The 20,368-nt window shown below is 43.3% G+C and overlaps 1 protein-coding gene across 1 annotated transcript; it reads left to right on the plus strand.

Moving 5' to 3' along the window:
• Positions 1–6,547: 6,547 nt before the first annotated feature.
• SCPEP1 (serine carboxypeptidase 1) lies at positions 6,548–19,402 on the plus strand. Its single transcript, XM_038156983.1, has 13 exons — positions 6,548–6,948; positions 7,865–8,010; positions 8,880–8,969; positions 9,687–9,842; positions 10,304–10,378; positions 10,588–10,660; positions 11,579–11,616; positions 11,800–11,928; positions 13,481–13,565; positions 14,328–14,441; positions 15,074–15,211; positions 16,437–16,600; positions 16,712–19,402. Exons 1-13 carry the CDS (start codon positions 6,654–6,656, stop codon positions 16,775–16,777), a joined length of 1,569 nt encoding a protein of 522 aa, XP_038012911.1. The 5' UTR covers positions 6,548–6,653; the 3' UTR covers positions 16,778–19,402.
• The last annotated feature ends 966 nt before the right edge of the window (positions 19,403–20,368 follow it).

Genomic DNA, 20,368 nt, shown 5'->3' on the forward strand with positions numbered 1-20,368 from the left:
AATTGAGCAGTGAAGCAGTAGCTTCATGCAAACTTGGTAACAATGGGTAAATAAAACTCAAGATTTTACCTTCAAAACATCCTCTCTCAGGGGTGTATTTGTTTTCCAGCATCACCTGTTTGGCAGAGCCAGAGTGACTCTTCATCCATTTAATTAATGCCAAAAATGCAGAGTAGGCAATGGAACAAGAGGTACTGTGAAACACTTGCATTCACCTTTTCCAACTTCCTAAGAATTAACAAGTAACAATTTCCCTAAGGAAAACAATCCTTCCATTATTCCCCACTGTCTGAGCATGACTGTGCTCGTGTCTGGCATCTTCTTTTCATCCAGTCTGCAAGAACAGCCACACAAATCTAACTGTTCTCTAAAAAAACAAATCCTAGCATGAAATAAGGGTATCTGAAATATACCACAAAACACAAATTCCTTTTACTTGTACAAAAATTATTTCTTCACAAACAAGACATTTTACTAGGGCTGATGCAAAAATGCACAGTACTTTAAAGGATTCATGCACTAGGTCAGAGTACATGACAGCTAAACCACAATGTACAAATTTCCTGGTGTTTGTATCTAGGGTTTGTCTTTTCCCATGTCTTCTCTGTAGGAGTCAACTACCTAGCACAGGGATTATTTGAAAGTGTAAGACTTGCCAAAGCTCAGAGGTACAAGGTGCCCCTTCAATGCTAATAGTTATTAGAACTGTCAGTGCAGTGCCTTGCCAGCACCTGATGACCCATTCTGCTGGAAAGAGAAGAAGAAAGGCAGCACAGAAACTTCAGCACTTAAAGGGCAAGAGGGTTTACTCTAAAACCAACAATAAAGGCTTTCAGAACCTACATGGATTAACACATTGGGACACAATTGTGCCAGGGGTTCATGTTATATTCCACTGGTTCTAAGCAAAGCTGACAGTTACCAGTGCTATTTATCTGCCTCAAAATTACAGAAGCTTGAAATCCACAGGTTTTCTGGATATGTTTAGGTAAACTCTTAAGTAACTGCAGTCATAGCATTTGTATGCTGTGGCAGCAGCAGAGGGACAGTTCTGCACATCAACAATATTTATAATAAATTTTAAATTAAAGTGACCTCTGGCAGTTATACAGCTCTAGCCAAACCAGGACATTTAAACAATTACTCACAGTACAGGGTTGTGTTTTATCTTTTAATCAAACCATTCCAGTTCTGCAGCTTGCTACAGTAGGATATAAATATTCAAACCCAACAGATCTATATTAGACTTCCTATAATAAACAATGTTTTCATGTAGTACATAAAAACATAGCCTAAGGGAAAAAACTGTTTTTCTTTTGGCCTAGTTAAAACAGTAACATCCACCAGTGCACCTGCCACCCCCAGAACCCAAAGGCAGCATTTCACAGAACAGATCTGTACAATTGTTCACATCTTTTCACATCCTAGATGTTCCATTTCCAGCGCTGGATCCATTAACTGGAGGCTCCACAATCAGTCTTGGCTCTATCAGCGCATCCCAGCTTTCAGTTATCTGAAAACAAACCACAGGCAGCACTTGGCAGGTGCCAGCAGCACCAGCAGATGCAATTTCTGTGCTGTTATGCTTTTGCCTAGACCTGAACAACGGCACCACTGAACCGAGATCACAGCTCCTCCTGTGAGTCACTGATCCTACTCGTGAACCTCAACCTGCCTGATGTCCTGGGTAAGAAAAGGTGCACGTAAGAACAAGAATGATCAAAGGAAATGCTGGTAAGAAAGGATCTCTATGAGACATGATGTTTATTAGCCAAAACAAGAACTTTGATGAGTGGCTATGACCCCAGTTAATCGAGTACCATGTAAGAACTGATTATTATGATGTAAACATGCACGTTCTTGCTAGAAAGAAACAACTGGTTTTGCTTCCATTGATTCAAATCAGATGCATGATTACAAAGAGAATGTCCCTGAGGTGAAGAGAGGCAGGAAGCAGGGCAGGTGCGAGCTCTGCAGAGCTGGTGGCAGGACTCAGAGCAGGCCCCACGTACCTTTGTGTCCTGAGGCACCGCGTATTCGATCAGCTCCGCTCCGTCTGCAGACTGGTACACCAGGTCGAACTTCCCTGGCTCCTTAGCAACTGAAAACCCAAACAAACAGCTCAACCAGCTACAAATCAAAGAAACTTTTAATGTTTACCACAAGAGCCGATCAAAATCAGTTTGGTTTTGGGGTTGTTGTGGGTTTGTTTTTTTTTTGTGCACAGTGTCTGGGTTCATAATTGTAACCAAAAATCTCGAGGAAAAATTGAGTACTACACACCAAAATTAAGGTAATTATCTGACTACTCACATGAGAAAGTCAACAATATGTTGCTGAAATTTGACAAAAATGCTCATATGACAATTCATTAATTCTGGCTTACATGGCAACTGCAGGATACACAGTTTGATAAACATTAATAATTTCAGATCTCAGGAACTGCACCTTGTCATTGCAGGGACCCACTTCCATACCCACTGAAGATACACCATTATGATCTCACATTTTCTCTCTAAAATATTAATATATTTTCTTTCTTTCTGAAATAATTTCTTTCAGAAAATGAAACCATAGTAGAGGTGAGTTACTGACCACTCAAAATGACTAAAAAAATTATTTTGTAAATACCCATGAGCATCTTTCAGCTCAACTAGCAAGGGTTAGAACTTCTCAATGTAAATAGATGTCTTAGGGAAGGAATGAGGAGAGGAGGGGTGTGTTGAGAATGATCCCAAGGAAACTGGGAATACTCCTGAAAGATGAAGTGTTCCTTGGACTTCTGGTTTTCCAGGTGACAGCATATGACAAGCCCTTGGTGTCCCCAGGTACGTACATTGTCCTGCTGATGTTGAAAGGATCTCAAGTTCAATCTGCTTTTTTTCATCATTCCAACTGATTATTTTTGCCTCCTTCACAAAGCAACAAGAAAAGAATCAGGTAAGACACACTTCAGCACTGGATAACTATTCCATATTGACAACCAGTGCACTACTGGATTGCTACCAGAGGAAATAAGTATATTTGGCTATCACATTTTCTAGTCTCCATGTATAAAATCTGCAAAGAATTAATGCTCAGCAATCTGTAACTACTGGCATCAATGAAGTAAAGTTACTCATTGTCACTAACTTTGCAGTTTAAATCAGTGCTTACCCAGAAACCAAGTTATTTGAAGTTGCAACAAAGTTTTGCTTGCACTAGTTTTAAGAACTTGCCCTAACTTCAAATAGCAGTAGACTCAAATACAGCTACATTTTCTCTACTTGAGGGTCTGCATTTTTTGTCATCTCCAAAATATTAATGATTATTAATAATCCTTGTAGTTGGTGGTTTGTTGTTGGTGGTTTTTTTTTAATAACAGCTACACCTCTCCAATTTTCAATTAGTTTTAGCTTCTAGAGTTTTGATTTTTACTGCTGCACCAGGAATAGCCTGTGGAGTCAACTGGATGCAAGGAAAAACACTGCACAGCATCAAAATATTTACGCCATACCTCACCTATCACAGTTCTGTAAGTGAATAAAGGGAGCAAAGAAAACCAGTACCTTATAGTCTGAAATTTCAGGACTGTAATTTTCAGTTAGTTCCAGGCGCTGTTGAAAGAAATACAAGTAACAAACTGTAATTCTTCCCAGTCTTTGATGATTCCACCTACATCCAGACACAGCTTCTTCAGCAACAGAAAAGTGCAAGAGCCCAGTCTCCTACTCCTGGAACCCAGTGCCAATCATGGTCCCAGGTAGACTTCCAAGACTTGCTGCTCCAAAGGATTTACATTCAGATCAGGCTGTGTAAGATCAGGGAGATGGATCCCAGTCTCCTCAACTGCAGGGATCTCACTTCCATTTACTTTTCTATTTTGCAATTCAGTGTAATTATCTGTATGGTAAGATTTGCAGTAACATTTACATGGAAAATTACATTGAAATGACAGCAGAGACAGCATTTCTTGTGTTCCACAAATACAGAAATGCACTTAACTTCTGTATTGCTTCAAACTTTGTGAAAAATCAAAGCCAGGCTTTACAACAAGTGAATTTTTTAGAGAAACTGTTAGATCAGAAACTTAAGAGTGGCCCAAATGAAGCAATTTTAACCTACTAACATTCAGGATTTCCAGAGTTTACCTTAAAGGCAATTCTTTCTCCCACTTGGGGTGGAGCAGCTAGAAGAGGTAATACACTATAGTCTCTCTTGGGAATCTCCACGGGATTCTGTGAAACAAAGAGTAACCCACTGATTTAATTACTGTATCAGTGAAAACAGAAGACAATGTTCATGCTGTATGGATTGCAAGAATCACTGAAGAATCTATCTTGTTTTTAGATATAGAATCTATATCACAAGGATCTATCTTGTTTTTAGATATCGAATACAATCACTTTATTGTTGTTTCACAAACACGTCCTCAGGCTGACAAATGGAATTACAGTAAATAAAAGATCAGCCTTTATCCCACTGATCTATTTCTGCTGTTATGAATTACTCTCATCCTATAGGTTCTTTGTACAGTTCAAGCTGCCAGAGAAAGATGACCTCTGCCTGTGTCAGTCACTCACCTGGACGAGGACTGAAGTGTTTGTCGCAGCTTCATTTAACTGCCTCTGTTTCTGGCCTTCACTGCTGTAGTTATAGAAGAAACCAGGGTTTGCTGCTCTCCCATGGCCCCTCATCATCCCACGAAACCCACGGCCCCTAGGGCCTCTCCAGAAGTTATCCTCTCCCGTTCCACGCCCCCTTCCACGGCTCGGGCTGGCAAACGGTCCTTGGACACTGGCTGGCAACTGTTTAGTGCAGTTCCTTACTAGGGAATTACCCAGTCCAGCACCTGCTGCGGATTTTTTAATGACAAGTGTGTCTGAATCTGAACTATCAGAGTCTGAAGAGGAGCTCTGCGCTTTGGGAGCCTTGGTGCTGGCTTTTACAGCCACCACATGGTTTGGCACTGATTTTTCTTTTGCAGTGCTGTCTTGTGCTGGTGTCACCTTCTCATCCTCTGTACTCGAGTCAGAATCTGAACTAGAAGACTGGGTTTTTTTAGCATTTTTACTAATTGCAGTCTTAGTCTTTTCAGTGTTAGACTTTACAGTCACTTTATTAGTTTTCACATCAGAATCTGAAGCAGCTTGGGATTTGTCTTTGGGAAGTGTCACCACTACAGGTTTATGGGAAGATTTATTTTCCTTTACATTTAATTCACTGCTGTCACTGTCGGACGATGTGCTGGAGGAATCTGAAGCTCCCACCCTCTTTTTCCTGGACTGTGTTGTGATGTTTTTGGTGCTATTTTTACCAGAATTTAGAGAAAAGCTCTCATTTGCCCGCTCTAAAGCCATCTTTGCTGCAGCAACCTTTGTCTGCTTTTCTTCCTTCTTTTTTGTTGCCAACTGCTTCTCCCTCTCTGCTTTTTTCATCTTTTTAGAATGGGAAGTAGAGCTCTCTTCCTTACCTTCTGCGAGTCTATTTCTTCCCCTAACTTCTTCCTTTCTTTTTCTTTTCGTGTACCTTTTCTGAGAGTCCCAAGTATTTACAGAGGTCTCTTCCCTACAAGAGGAATACTCAAGGTTATGCATCTCCTTTTTCTTTTTCCTTTTATGCTTGCCTTCATTCCTAGACAATTCTTCCTCATCCTCCTTGTGTCTGTGCCTTTTTTTGTCTTCTTTTGTTGTGTAAATAAAACCATCATCTATCTCTTCATAATCATCTGCAACTATCTCTTCCAATTTTACTCTGTTAAAAAAAAAAACAACAAATACAAGCCACCGTTCAACATAATGAAGAATTTTCCCCACATGTGAGCAGCTCAGGCAAGTTCCTCTGTTCCTCTACAGTGAAGATGCTCCAGCTCTTCTCTGTACAGTCTGGACCCTCCTCTGCAGGCACGGGCTCCCCTTCCATCTTTGGGAACACTTCCAACTGCTTGACTCCCTCCATCCTTTTGGACGTGCTGGGGTGTCTCAGGTGCTGGCAATCAGTGCCCGTGGGCACCTGGCTCCCGCTCCACTGCCCAGGGAAGGAAGAGCCCCGACCCACGGGGAAGCCCCATCCCTGTCCCACCACAACCACGTGGAGATTCACAGAATCACAGAATGGGTCAGGAAGGGACCACAGTGGAGTCATCTGGTCCCACCTCCCTGCCTAAGCAGGGTCATCCCAGAGCACAGGGCACAGGGTTGTGTCCAGAGGGCTCTGGAATTTACCCAGTGAGGGAAACTCCACATCCTCTCTGTCCCAGCGTGCGGTCCCTGCACCTCACGGTCAGGTGGAACTTCCTGGGTTCCTGCCCGCTGTCTTTTGTCCCATGGCTCGGCACCACTGGGCACAACCCGGTCCGGCCTCTTGGAACCGCCCTTAGATACTGATAGACACTGATGGGGTGCGTGACCCCCGATCCTGCTGTCGCGGCCTTGCTGTCCTGACCCCGGTGCGGATCCCGCTCTCTCTGTCCTGATCCCGGTCCCTATCCCGCTGTCCCTATTACCGGTCCCACTGTCCCTATCCTGGTGTCCCGGTCCCGCTGTCCCGGTCCCGCTCCCTACCGCAGCGAGTCGTTGTCCCGCACGAGGCGCGCGCTCTCGGCGGGCGGCAGCAGCGCCCCCTCGAGGAAGAGGCTGAGGCGGGCGCGGCGGCTGAAGCCGAAGCGATGGCGGATGAGGCTGAGCAGGTCGGTGACGAGCCGCGCCTGGCCCGGCTCCAGCAGCAGCCAGCACAGCGCGCAGCCCGGGCTGGCCGGCGGAGGGTGGTCAAACACTAGCCGCAGCCGCACCGGGCCGCCGCCGGCCGCCATCATGGAAGTGGAAGAGGAGGAAGAGGCGGAGGAGGCGGGCGCGGGGGGCGGTGCCTCAGGGCGGGCCGGGCCGGCTGGTCCCGTGACCGCGGGAGCTGAGGGAGCAATGGGGCTGCTCCGTGCTGTGGCCGCGCTGTCTGTGCTGCTGCTGGCGGCAGGTATGGGCCGGGACGGGAGCGGGGCCTCCGGGCAAAGCGCTCCTGTGTCCCGCTGCCGGGCAGGGCCCGGGCTGAGCCGCGCGAAATTCCGCTTGCTGGGGTGGCGGTCGGGAGGGACGGAGAGGGTAGCGGCAGTCCCGGCGGGAGCAGCAAAACCTGGCCACCGTGGCTTGGAAAAGCCTTATTGCTCCTGCTCCAGTACGCTGTTGCCTTCTGCCCTGATCCCTGAGATTAAGGGATGGAGTGTCAAAGGTCTGTTGCGTGTCCGAGATGAACAGTAGACTGACTGCGTGGGGTGACCAGACTTTACTGGCTTAAATTATGTTTTGGATTCCTTTAGAAGTGACCCTCTGTCTGTCTGCATCTGCTCTCCTTGGGGACTGTGAAGTGACGCGCACCCCGCAGACTCTCAGCTCTCAGTGCTGGGATGAGTTCAGGTGCTCGGGTCATGGAGCCAATGACTCTAAGCGTGCGGGTTCGATCCCCGCCCGGGCCGTTCACTAAACGGTTGGACTCGGTCTTTTTAGGTCCCTTTCAACTCAGAATATTCTGTGATCCTTGTCGAAATTGCAGCTGGTTGTGGGAGTTGTTTCACTGGGGCTGTGCTTTCAGTCCATGCCTTGAGAACACTTCAAGAACAAATTATTCCAGCGATTGGGCTGTTATTCCGGCGGCAGCTCCAACGCCAGGCTCTGATAAGGCAGCACTTAATTACACACTTCATTCATTGACGGTAACACAGCTGTGGGTGGGGTGTAAGTACAGGCAGATTTCTTATAGTAATTTCTTTTCGCTGTAGTAGCACTTCTAATTATCACACCCAAGACTGAAATGTAATGTTTTGGAGCAATTCTGGTAGAAAGTCCAAAGCTGATCCTTTTTACCTAGCTGATTGTTATTGTTATTTCCCCTCAAGGTGTAGTTCTGAGGCAGCCCCAAGAGCCCAAAGAGGTGTGGGGATATGTGGAGGTTCGGAGCAAGGCCCACATGTTCTGGTGGCTCTACTATGCAAATAACCCAACCAAAGACTTCACAGAGTTACCTCTTGTCTTGTGGCTTCAGGTAAGGTTTGGTGAGAAACACCCAAGCAATAATTCTTTCCATCTGTGCCTGGTTCAGTCTTATATCTGATATTGTGCAGTTCTACAGAAAAAGAATTCAAAACTGCCTGGTTCTAAATGCCTCGCCTTGTGAATGAGGTGTTGGGGTTGGGAAAAATAAGGATGATTTCATTCTGCAGTTGTGGGGTGTCCTCAAGGGCCCACCTTCCATCAAGTTCGATTGCAATAACAGAGGTTGTTCTTATCTTTCGTACAACAGTAGTGATTTTTGTGCATTGTAATTTCACAGCTCCTTTCCTGTGGAGTTTGAAGTCTAAACAATGTTCAGAGAGAGAGAGTAAATAAAATTATCAGAGATCGAGGATGATTTCAAAATGGAAACAATCCCAGTTTGATAAAAGTGATGGTGTGTTCTCCACAGTACATTTCAGAAGTTAATATTGAATAGAATCACTTGAGGACTCGTTCTGTTCTTACTGGGTTATTTAATCAGTGTGAAACAAGCTGTACAGGCTGATTAAGTTAATGACTTGCAAAGCCCCAGTTAGCAGATAGTTAACTTCTGCACTCCATATTTGGGGAATAAGGTTTTCAAACTGTGCTCACATAGCAGACAGCTCACCAAAAGCTCTCACAAGTGGGTGACTGCTTCTCTGTTGAATTCTTGCTTTCAGAAATGGCATGTGTGTGCATAGCCCAAGACCACGAGGAACAGAACCTGCTCTGCAAATTATTGTGTAGTGCAAAAGCCGTTTCTAAAAATTTACAATCTGTCATTCTACTTACTGGCTGGCTTGTATTTTCCTTCCATCTGTCATATCTATGCCATGCTGCCTTTTAACATCTGTGTCATTTGATATTTCCCTGCAGGGAGGTCCAGGATCTTCAGGATGTGGGTATGGGAACTTTGAAGAGATTGGTCCATTAGACAAAGAAATGAAACCGAGAAATACAACCTGGGTACAGTGGAGTTCAGCTTCTAACTACTAACTACAAATGTCTGTTTGCTTGTGTAAGCAGATGATCACTACACAAAAAAAAAAAAAAAACAAAACAATTTTTCATTTAAAGTTCGGTAGAACTATAATTTTTCAAGTTTAAATACTGTGGTTATTAGATTAGCTTATAGGAATAGCCTTGTTTAGAACTGAGGGGTGGACATTAATTTGATTTATTGAAGCATGTCTATTCCATGGAACTGTGCAATGCAGATTTCTGGGAAACAGAGAAGGAGAGAAACTGTAGAAAGTGTTCTTTCACATCACAGCTTCATTGTGTGCAGTCACAGAGCTTTTTCTGGGTGGCTGGCAGTGTAAAACCTATGGCTTATGGCTTATAGGTACAGGTCCAGTATGGCCTTCAAGGAAAACAAATTACAGCTGCCTGTGAAGATGGAAGTTTAATGAGAGCAATATATTCGTGCTCTGAGTTACCAATAGTCGGGAGGACTCCGAAGTTCCCCTAGGTGACCTTCCTCTGGATCACTGGGAGTTTTTGGGTATATTTCTCGTTACAGATTGGGCAAATTGAAGGACTTTATGTTGCACCTAATTTTTCTGCAAGTTTTTTTAGGTCCAGGAATTTGCTAGCTCAGTTAATCATTTGTGCCATCAAAACTAAGTTTTTTTGCTGGTACTAGACTGAGGTTTTATGCAAACCTTCTTTGTGCTTCTGCAGTTGCAGGCAGCCAGTATCTTGTTTGTGGATAATCCTGTGGGCACTGGATTCAGTTATGTGGATGATTGTAGCTTGTTTGCCCAAAACCTTACCACAGTAGTTTCTGATATGATGGTTTTTCTTGGAGAATTCTTTAAGCGTAGAACAGAATTCCAGGTAAGTGAATTGAATTCTTGTTTATTGTTGTATTTTTCTCTGCTTTTCAATAGAGTTAAAAAAGAATTAGGGAACAGACTTCCAGATGAGCAGTGTTTTGCTGCTAGGTAGTGTGTGGTGCAGGTATAATAACTGTCTCTTATTTTCCACATTTCAGAAGTTGTATCTTGATTTTGGGGTTAGTTAGATAAGCATTGGGGGAGATTATTGTCTGTTGAGTGATCTGAGCAGCATATATAGGATCACAGCTGCTTACAGTTCCAAAATACTTCAGAACCAATGCAGCAAATCACCAGAATGTTATAGAAACCTAATGTGCAGCTTAAAATAAGAAAAACATTAAATGTTTGATGGTGAGAGGTGAACAGCCAGTGCCTGGGTCCTGTGGGATGTGGAAGATGGTTGGAGGCATCTTCTTACCTCCACACAACGAGTTCCTTGTGTGGTTTTTCTCTCCCCAGACCATCCCATTCTACATATTTTCTGAATCTTATGGAGGTAAAATGGCTGCTGGGGTTGCTTTAGAGCTGCACAAGGTAAGTACTTGGAAGATACAGTTCATTTTTCACTTTAAAAGGGGGGGTTCTACAAGTACTTCTGTTTTCTGGAATGCACTGTCCCTGTTGTCTAGTTCACAGTACTACTTACTTTTTTCACTTAATGAAAACTGATTCTAGAGTCATGAATAGCTAAAATTTAATTCTTGGTGTTATGTTTTGTTTTGGTTTTCCTCTTATTCACAAAGGCTGTTCAAAAAGGGACCATAAAGTGCAATTTTATGGGGACTGCTCTTGGAGACTCATGGATTTCTCCTTTGGGTATGTTTAAACTACTGAGACTGTGGATGATTTGTTGTTGTCATTTTGTTTTGTTGGGTGTTGTAATCATTCCATGAGTGCCTGAAGTCAAAAAGGCCATCCCTGCCTTAAATGAATTAACTCTCTAGTGAGTCTGGTAAATCAAAAACAAATACTGCAGCCTTGCAAGTCTCCTTGTGACTGAAGAATCTCTCTTTAGAATGTATCCACATTTGAAGAAGTCAGAGAGCAAAGGCAGCAAGGACCACACTTGTATCTGAAGTGGAGGGATAGTAAAATGTCCCTACACATCTCCACAGCCTCTGAGGGGTTTTGTAAGAGTCCTGTGCTGAAATGTGATCACCAAGTAATTCACAAGACTACAAGTGAGATTTGTGTCTGGTGGAGGATAAATAGCAAATTAAAGGGCTCTTGGTCCTTCAGTGGTATTGGCAAGGGCAGACTTCCCATATTCTCTGCAGCACAGAACAATACCAAGGAAACTTATCTGTCAGCCATCAGCTGATCCTTGAGAATTTACAAAGTTGTTATAAAACAAATTTGGTTTATAACTCAGTTTTTTTCTTGTGACTTTTCAAACAGATCAGTTTAGATAATTTCCATCCTCTTGTTAGACCTCTGGCAGTGTGCTGCAGTGCTGGGGGGAGAACATTTTGGTAGAAACATGTTGGTTGCTTTAAAAAAATTTCACTGGTAAACTCATAAGGGGTTAATGATGTTGCAGGATTTGTAAAGAACCTGCTCTGTGGTACATAACCTTAGGGTTAAACAGAGCTTACTGATTAATTTTTACTGATTAATTCATCTCCATTTATTTTTCTCATAAATATTGTTGCCCCAGTAAAGAAGAAGTAAGTTAAATCTTATGTCAATGATTGCTTGTCAGTTTGATGTTTGAAATCTGTTCTGTTTGTTTAGACTCTGTGCTGTCCTGGGGCCCCTACCTTTACAGCACTGTAAGTACCTTCTTAAACTCTTGGTCCTCACCTGATCCCTTGTGCTACCATACAGTACAAATGGATGTTGAATTTTAAGATTATCTCTTGGCCTGAATAAAACCTCGAAAGCATGGAGGCTGTTAGCAATAAATGGATGTGGAATTGTAATTGAAGCTGTCCTTCTTTGTGTTTATCTTCCAGTCTCTCCTTGATGATAATGGTCTAGCAGAGGTGACTGCTGTTGCCAAAGAAATAATGGATGCAATAAATAAAAATCAGTATGGGCTGGCTACTGAGCTTTGGGGCAAGGCTGAAGGTGTCATTGAAGAGGTGAGATCTTTGACTAACATTAAGAACTAACTGCTGCCTGGAGAGGCACATGATTTCAAGTTGAGATCTTGATTTCAAGGTGAGATCTTTGACTAACATTAAGAACTAACTGCTGCCTGGAGAGGCATATGATCCTTTCTATGAGTGCTGAGCTGGCATGAATTCTTCAACCCTCTGCCCAGTCATTTTTGCCAGGATTTTTTGTATCCCAGTGCTGATATAAAGGAGTGTTTGCTATGCCCTGCTGGGAGAGTGACAGAGAAAGTGGGCAGGATAGCCCTTGTGGTCTTCCAGAATTGCACTGAGGTTTCAGCAGGCAACTAGTCCTCTTGATTCCACTGTTTCAATTTAAATAAACTGTATCTCCTGGAAAACTTTGAATATTGAAAAGTGCATCCACCAAGACACAAACTTGAAGTTAAGCACACATCTCTATTTGAGGAAATACAATAGGTGGCCAGGATGTAAAGGAGCCTCAAGTTATGGTCTGTTACTGTGGGTCACTGCATCTCGTTACTTAGAAAGTTCCACCATAAAAGACTGGTAAAGTTTTGCTTTGGTTTCTCCTGTTAAAAGGTTGCTCCAAAATCTCATTCTTTGTTACATCTCATTCTTTAGTACATATAAGGCTCTGGCTTTCCTGTACAGAAAGGCTAATCTGGAGCCACTTCCTTTTTTTCTTTTTTTGTTCTTTTTTTTTTGGAGCCTTTTGGTTTTTGGTGTTTTTTTCTGTGATTCATAACTGACAGTGCCTTGCACATAGTTGGTTTCACTTCTTGCTGTTCAGATGGAACTTTTGGTTCCTGTTTTACTTTTCAAATCTACTTGGCTTCCCCTCTCAGTTGTGATGGTGCTGGCAGGTGAAGGCACTGCAGTTCTTCTGCAGTTACTGTTGTGAGCTGATTTCTGACCTAAGCATCAGAACTTCAAAAACTCAAAAATCAAGTAAAGCAGGGCTTCAAGAATCTGGGGTCACTTCTGTAAAGGCAACACTGCTCACATTTGTCCTTGGATGCAGGCAGCCTCTGTCAGCTGCATCAGAGCTACCAATCTGCAGTGCCTGGGCACATCCAGCTGTCAGCAGCTCCAGAAGAGGCATGGCTCATACCCAGCACCATGTTTTTGAGGAAGCATTTTAGATTTTGGAGGATTGTAGGTTGGAAGGATGTTGAGCAAGAGCAGCACCACACCAGACCCGGCAGAAGGGACTGAGGGACTGTCTAAAAGCATCACCTGGCACTGCAGCTCTCTGCCATGAGTAATGCAGGGTAAGACTTCCTGTAGCTTCACATCTGCTTCAGAGGAGTAAATAGCATCTCTGGCACAACCCATGTGAGAACAATACAGACTTGAGGAATCTCTGTCCCACTTATCAAAGTAAATGTAGAACTGAAGTTTTTCCACAAGTATCTTCCTGATGTACAGGTAAAGTGACAGGTCACAGGGTCCTTTATTTAGGATTTACTTTTTTTTTTTTTTTTTCAGGAAAGACTGTTCTTCGTCTCGGAGAAATGTTTTTATTAGTGTTACTGAAATTATCTTGTGTTTTCAGAACACAGACAATGTGAACTTTTATAACATCTTGACTAAGGAGGTTCCAGAGGTGAAATCAGATGAACAAGAAAATCTCCATCTCAGTAAGTTGTATTTAAATACTTGAACTTCTAAGGCCCTGTATTTCCATTCACATACCTTCAGCTCTGACAGTGGAAAGAGTCTCAGTGTAGCACATCCTTAAAATGGATGTTGATATTCTCTCAAGCAGAACTTGTTTGCTGTTGCATAAGTAGGGACAGATAGGAATGTGGAACAACCCTATAGATGACACCTCCACCTATACATCCTGCACAAATTACAGCAAGGAAGCAGTCAGTGTAATTGCAACATCATTTCATGACCTTTTAAGTTACTTCCTCTTACTGTCTTTCATTTCTGTCTTTAAGACAGTATACCAAAGTGTCTCATCAGTAGAAACAGTCTGATTAAATTCTTGCTGTGTGATTTTTGTGCATCCATGTGAAAAACACACGTGTAGAACTTCTTTCAAACTCTTTTTCTGATGGCTTCATAAGGGAAGGTGAAGTGAACTCCTGAAAGTAAAACATTGCAGCTCAAAAATAACTGGTCTGTTGAGAAGAGCCAAGTGGTTAAAGCAGAAGGTGATGCCCAGAAAAAGTGCAGTGTTAGCAGCTAAAAGTAGGAATGGATGGGTTCTTCCTGTATCATCCTGTCCAAAATAAGGGTTGACTTCAGTGGTTTCTAGTAAAAGTAAGCAAATCTCTCTCTGTGGTGCTGCATTTCCATTAGAAAAGGGTTTGTTGGCCGTGATTGACACTGAAGATTGTTATCTGTGCAGGATGGTATCTTAAGTGTGATCAAAGCTGTTTGCTATTTTTCAGTGCGGCTTTTCCAGCGCCATGTCAGAAAAATGCATCAGAGAAGCCTCGATGAGCTGATGAATGGGCCCATCAGAAAGAAGCTGATGATCATTCCTGACTGTGTGAAGTGGGGAGGTACTTTCCTGTCTGCTAGTGTCCACCTGATGAGTTCATTACCACTGTTTTACAGTATTGCATCCTGTAGGAGAATGCTCTGGCAACTGGTCACATTCAGTGGTCATTTTCCATGGGGCTAAGGAGGGGATTTGTTCTCAGAAATGAAGATGTCGTGGGGCAGGCCTGTGAGAACAAGTGTGGTTCTGATTCTGCTGCTCATATTTATCTTTAGACAAGTAACTAAAAATACAGGAGGAGGGAGGAAGATCCTCTGTATTTCAGGAACTGGTTTCTGTCTTTCATGCAGTCTTGCTGAAATTCCTGTCAGTTTTTCTGTGCCAGAAGTCTGGTATCATGTAATGATGCATCTTATGGAGGAGGGGGTGTAAAACAGGCTTAAAGGGCTGATGTCAGCACTCTGTGTGTGTAAATAGGAGCCAGAAACTACAGCACTGTCTGTGAGCTCCAGTGGGAGCACAGCTGCTGTCTGGTCCTCCTGTTCCTCAGACTGATAAATCACTGCCACTTTTGGCTAGGATTGTTTTTTGTGCAGCTGTGAACTCCATTTTAAAGCCTTTAGCCCATGCTTCTGTCGCAGCTTGGGGATACATCCTTCATCACTTAAATTTTGTCTTTCTGGTTCCAACCAGGTCAGTCCAGACAGGTCTTTGAGAACATGGCTGAGGATTTCATGAAACCTGTCATTGATATTGTTGATCAGCTTTTGGCAGCCAATATCAACGTTACAGTCTATAATGGGCAGCTGGACCTCATTGTTGACACCATGGGTGAGGAACTTCTTCACTGGGGGTGGAAACAGAACATGTGATGAGTACAATGTGGAGCTCTCAGTACCCAGATTTCTCCAATCTCCTGTGCAAACCTCTTACCTAACTGGCAGTGTTTAAATACTACAGTCATAAATGAGCAGCACTTAGGATGTTTTGCTTACATCCCTCTGAGAGAGGCAAATCCTTTACCTCCATTATACTGTTGAGAAATGGATCTGCAACATCAGTAATTGCTCGTTTCAGAGAAGCTAATAATTCACTTAATCCTCCTGGATAGGCACATAGATGTGTATGTGTGTATGCTCGTTCATAGGCAAAGAATGCTGGTAATTAATGAGGGAGGGTGCAGTGGAAGAGTAATCACATCTGCTCTCAGTGTAGGCTCCTGCACACCTTGGGCTTTGTTTGCTGCTTGCAAGATGCTGGTTTGGTCCAGGGGCAGTTTGGGAGCCAGGCCAAGTGCTGCTGAAATGCCTCACAAGGCTGCTGTGCTCCCTTCTGCTGGTCTTTTCTCACTGAGTTAAAGAATCTGCAGTCACAGACTCCACAAACACCTTCCAATGTTGTGATAGGCTTTATTCCGTGTATGTCTCTGTCCGCTTAGATATTCAAATGCCCTTCATGAACAACACAGCAATCAATAAATCCAGGAAGCATGGTATTTAGGCTGTCAAAACAGATTAGCAGTTAGTGATGCTCCAGTTTATCACATTTTCATCTAAAATTGAGCTGTAGCTAACATATAAATTCTTCCAGCAGTTCACAGGTAGGCTAAAGCTTTGTCCCCATCCGTCTCTGTAAACAGAGAAACAGTCCCTCTTCTCTGTTTCCAGGAGGGGGACTTGGTATGGCTGATCCTTCTCTGTGGCAGGACATTCAAGGTGTTTGAGGTGCAAAGTGAAATATGTTGGAATTTCTAGGGCTGCAGAGCCTCCAAGAAGCATATGTTCAACTTGTACAATCCTAAATCCATTTCATACACACTTTCACTGTTTACTTATTCCCTTCTCCCCTCCATTGGTTTGTTTTAGTTTGTCCTGAATTTTCCTAGGCATTAGAAAATTTGTTTTAGGATCTGAACACACAGACTCTGTGCTAACTCTGCTGTACTGGTATTCAGTTCACAGGGTGTCCAGCTGAACTGGACTCCCAAGCTGCTGTGGAACCAAGTATTGGTAATTTCCAAGTATTGGTAATCAATGCTATCTCTTACTTCCAACAGGCCAGGAGGCATGGATCCGGAAACTGAAGTGGCCTGATTTGGAGCAATTCAGCCAGAAAAGGTGGAAGGCACTGTATGTGTCTCCAGAATCCACGGAGACAGCTGCTTTCCACAAGGCCTATGAGAACTTTGCTTTCTTCTGGATTCTCAAGGCTGGGCACATGGTAAATAATAAAGTCCTTGGGGTGGAATCAGCAAGAAGACTGAAGATGTGTGTGTAGCTGCTGTCTGCTTCCTCATAGCAGCTGCTTATCCTGTGCTTTTCTCCATGCTAGGTACCAGCTGACCAAGGAGAGATGGCACTCAAAATGCTCAGGATGGTGACTCAGCAGGAGCACTAAGGAGGGGAGGTCATCTAGTCTGGCTTCCTGTCCAGCAACAGGGCTCTGGAGGAGAGTGAATCTGGATCCTAAGCCAAAGGAGGAAGTGGCTGTTTGGGCACACAGCCTCCCTCGTCTTGCTGATACTGTGCACAAGTGCTTGTGGAAAGATGTTTTGGTGTTTTGTTTTTTTTTTTCTTAAATGAGTTACTGCTTTTGAATTTTTAAGCTGTGACTTGCTGCCTTAACACTGTTCATAAATGACTCTTCCAGAGGGAAGTCCACTGTCATAAAGAACAAGCCCTGAACTTTTGCCTTGGAAGGATTTTGTGCTCTTGCCCTTCCCTGAATGCTCCCTTGTCTGTTTGCACACCAAGAGTAAAACTGATTTGACTTGATCTGCTCTGTGTTCCTCTGGGAGAGCTGACCTGCTTCATGAGGCTGTGGAATGTTCCTTCCTTTGTTCTCAGGCTTGAGTCACCTGGCTGGATTCAAGATGAAGCCGTGGAAATGCCAGGACAGAGGACCTGCCCTAGAGGAATCACAGTCCATCTCATCTTGCTGAGGTGCCTGAATTAAGATCCAGGATTCTTCAGACTTTCTGTGCTGTGGAGAGAGAAAAATATCCCACAGAGGAGGATTTGTCCCTTTTCATCTGACCATTTGTTTCTTGTTTCCATCCTTCTTAATGCCCACTACTCAAACTTTGTCTTTATCCTCAACACCTAAAGTGCATCCAGCAGGAATTCCTGCTTCTCTGTATCCCAAAGCAGAAGGCCTGTTAATACCCTCTTGTACCAAAGAGTCTCAACAGACAGAAGCTTCTTAAAACCTTTTGGGTTTAGTCAGAAGGAAAGGAGCATTATTTGAGCAATAACAACATAATTCTGAAATATTATAGGAGTGTTTAAAAGAAGGATATACAAAATCTTGATCCATGTCTTTTGGAGATTTTTGTAAGTCTTGCAGAGACCTATTATTTTGAAACATTTTTTTTATAATACGCAGTCAAGAAGAGACTTGGTCAGACATCATTTGACTTTTGCTATGGAGCATGAAGTAGTTGTTTTTTATTGGTATCTGATAGGAGGCACAACAGCTCCTTCCAGCTGTCAGAATCCTAAATAAATAACAACCTCTCAATTACACCAGCCACTTACACCAGCCACCATTCTTTTCTTAGCAAGAACTGAGGCACTGTCCTGGTTTAGGGCAAATTTGTGAAGAAACTCCAAAAGGGGTCCCTCTAGAAAGCAGATTCAAGCCCTTCCCTCTACTGGTTTGGGAGAATATTTCTTTGGAGAAAAGTGGGGAAAAAACTTTATTTAACAAGCAAAGTATTCATAAGCATAAAAAAGGAATAATATTAAACAATAAAACCTCTCTCTGCTCTGAAGAGATGGCAAATTCATGAAGTTCTTGTTGTGGGGTGTAGCTTGGCTTGCTGTCTCTTTTCAGTCCCTCCAGCACTGGAAAAGGCTGTGTCCCAGGCCCAGGTGGGCCACAGGTGTGAACTCCCAGGATTTTCTGGGTTTTCAGTCCAGAGCAGGTTTGAACAGTTCCAAGAAAAAAAAAGTAACACACAGTCCAGGGAACTTCACTGCCTCAGCTAGCTAAAAAAATAAAAAGCAAAGGAGAGCTCTCTCCTGCTGTCTGTCTGTGCTGCAGACACACAGTCCAGAAGAGAAAAATGCTGAAGCTCTCTGTCTCTATGTTTTGAAAACAATGCCTCAGACATTTCACTGTTTCTCCTTCTCCCCCCCACTTCACTCTCAGATCTAGTTTTAAAGGTGCAAAACTTATTTCTGGGCTGAATAGACAAATGGGGATATAATTCAGCATCATAAAGTAACCCTAGGACAGGCACAAGGCTGTGTGAGCAGACATGCAATCACCCAGCAGCTGCACTATTGGTACCTAATAATTGCTTTCCTTTTTCATGTTCCCATCTTGTATTCTTAAGAACCTAGCAATGCAGATCCAGGTTTGGTTTTTTAAATACTTTTTTTCAATAAACAGGTCTAATTCCTCTCTCTTCAGCATCACATTGATTTAACTGCTTGAAAATGACATTATTTTCTGTCTTGGCTTTTAGTTGAACAAGAGGAGGTTGTTACCAGTGTGTAAATTTGCATATCTGCATTCTTTGAATATTTTTAAGCAATTTCCCTAGCAAATCAGTATGTTTTTGCCTGGGTAATGTGCTGCTTTGGGCTGTGATAGAGTTAGTTTTCTTCCTAGTAGATCATATGGGCTATATTTTGAATTTGTGCTGGAGGTTGTTGATAACACAGTTGTGTTCTAGTTGTGGCTGAGCAGTTCTGACAAGGCCTTTTCTGCCCTCACCAGACCCCACCAGTGAGGGGCCTTTTGGGAGCACAAGGAGTTGGAAGGGACACAGCCTGGACAGCTGACCCTCACTGACCCAAGAGATGTCCCAGGCCAGGTGCTGTCATGCTCAGCAGGGGAAGAAGAAGGAAGGGGGGGACACTGGGGGTGGTGCTGTTTGTCTTCCCAAGTAACTGCTGCCTGTGATGGCACCCTGCTTCTTGGAGACAGCTGCACACCTGCATGCCCATGGGAAGTGGTGAATGAACTCCTTCTTTTGGTTTGCTTGTTGCCTATTAAACTGTCCTTATTTCAACACATGAGTTTTCTCACTTTTACCCTTCATTCTCTCCTCCATCTATCTCAGGGGGAAAGTAAGTGGGCAGCTCTGTGGGGTTTGTTTGCTGGCTGGGGTTAGACCATGACAGCAGTTTGAGCTGGCTGGTCCTCAGTCCTGTTATAGACAACATTCTGCATTAATCCTAAATTAATACTATAGGGCCTGAGAGAGGAAAATAATTGAGAAGGTGGTCTCTTCAGAGAGCAGCATTTAGTGCTGTTCTCACCTCTCTTTATCAAATGGGACATTGATTCAATTGCCATGGGCTGGTGCTCAGTCACAGGCTTAAGGCATCTGTTCCTTTTCCCGCTTTGTTTTAGCTTCAGGTTTTTCTGTTGGCAGAGACAGCTTGTGAGGAAAAAGATGGTGTCAAGAAGGCTGGTGGTATCGATTTGTTGGTTTTAGGGGCTATGCCAAATCTGAATGTGCCAGAATAAAAACACTTGCTTATGGAGACAGGCTTTTAACTAGGGTTCATTTAAATGCAGACAACAAAGCGGCAATCTGTTAGCATCAAGGAAGATTCGTTTTACTCCAGTAAAGGCTTTGTCATGGGTGTGTCACAGTTCTAAATCATCACAAAGGTAGGTCACCTGTCCAGCAGATGCTGTAAGAAATCAGTTGCTTTGAAAGGAGTTTAAGTCCTGCTGTGTATCTGATTGGCAGTGACATCATTTGTCCACTTTGATTTCATGCACTGTGCCTTTTCCAGGAAAGGGCAGTCACTTGGCAAATCCATTAGAGTGATTCATTCTAAATATTAATAAGATATTTTACAGATGCTGGATCAGAAGAAAACGGCCCAGTGTTTGTATCGTCTGCAGCTGCAGGCTCTGATTGCATAGGTAGCCTGACAGCCACTGACTTATTTTGCTCACCATCAGTTTAAGTTAATTTTCACAGAAACAGATCTCTGTTAAAAATCAATAATTCAGCATGCTGCT

Source organism: Motacilla alba, chromosome 18 (genome assembly GCF_015832195.1).
Source record: "Motacilla alba alba isolate MOTALB_02 chromosome 18, Motacilla_alba_V1.0_pri, whole genome shotgun sequence".
NCBI classification, from domain to species: Eukaryota; Metazoa; Chordata; class Aves; order Passeriformes; family Motacillidae; genus Motacilla; species Motacilla alba.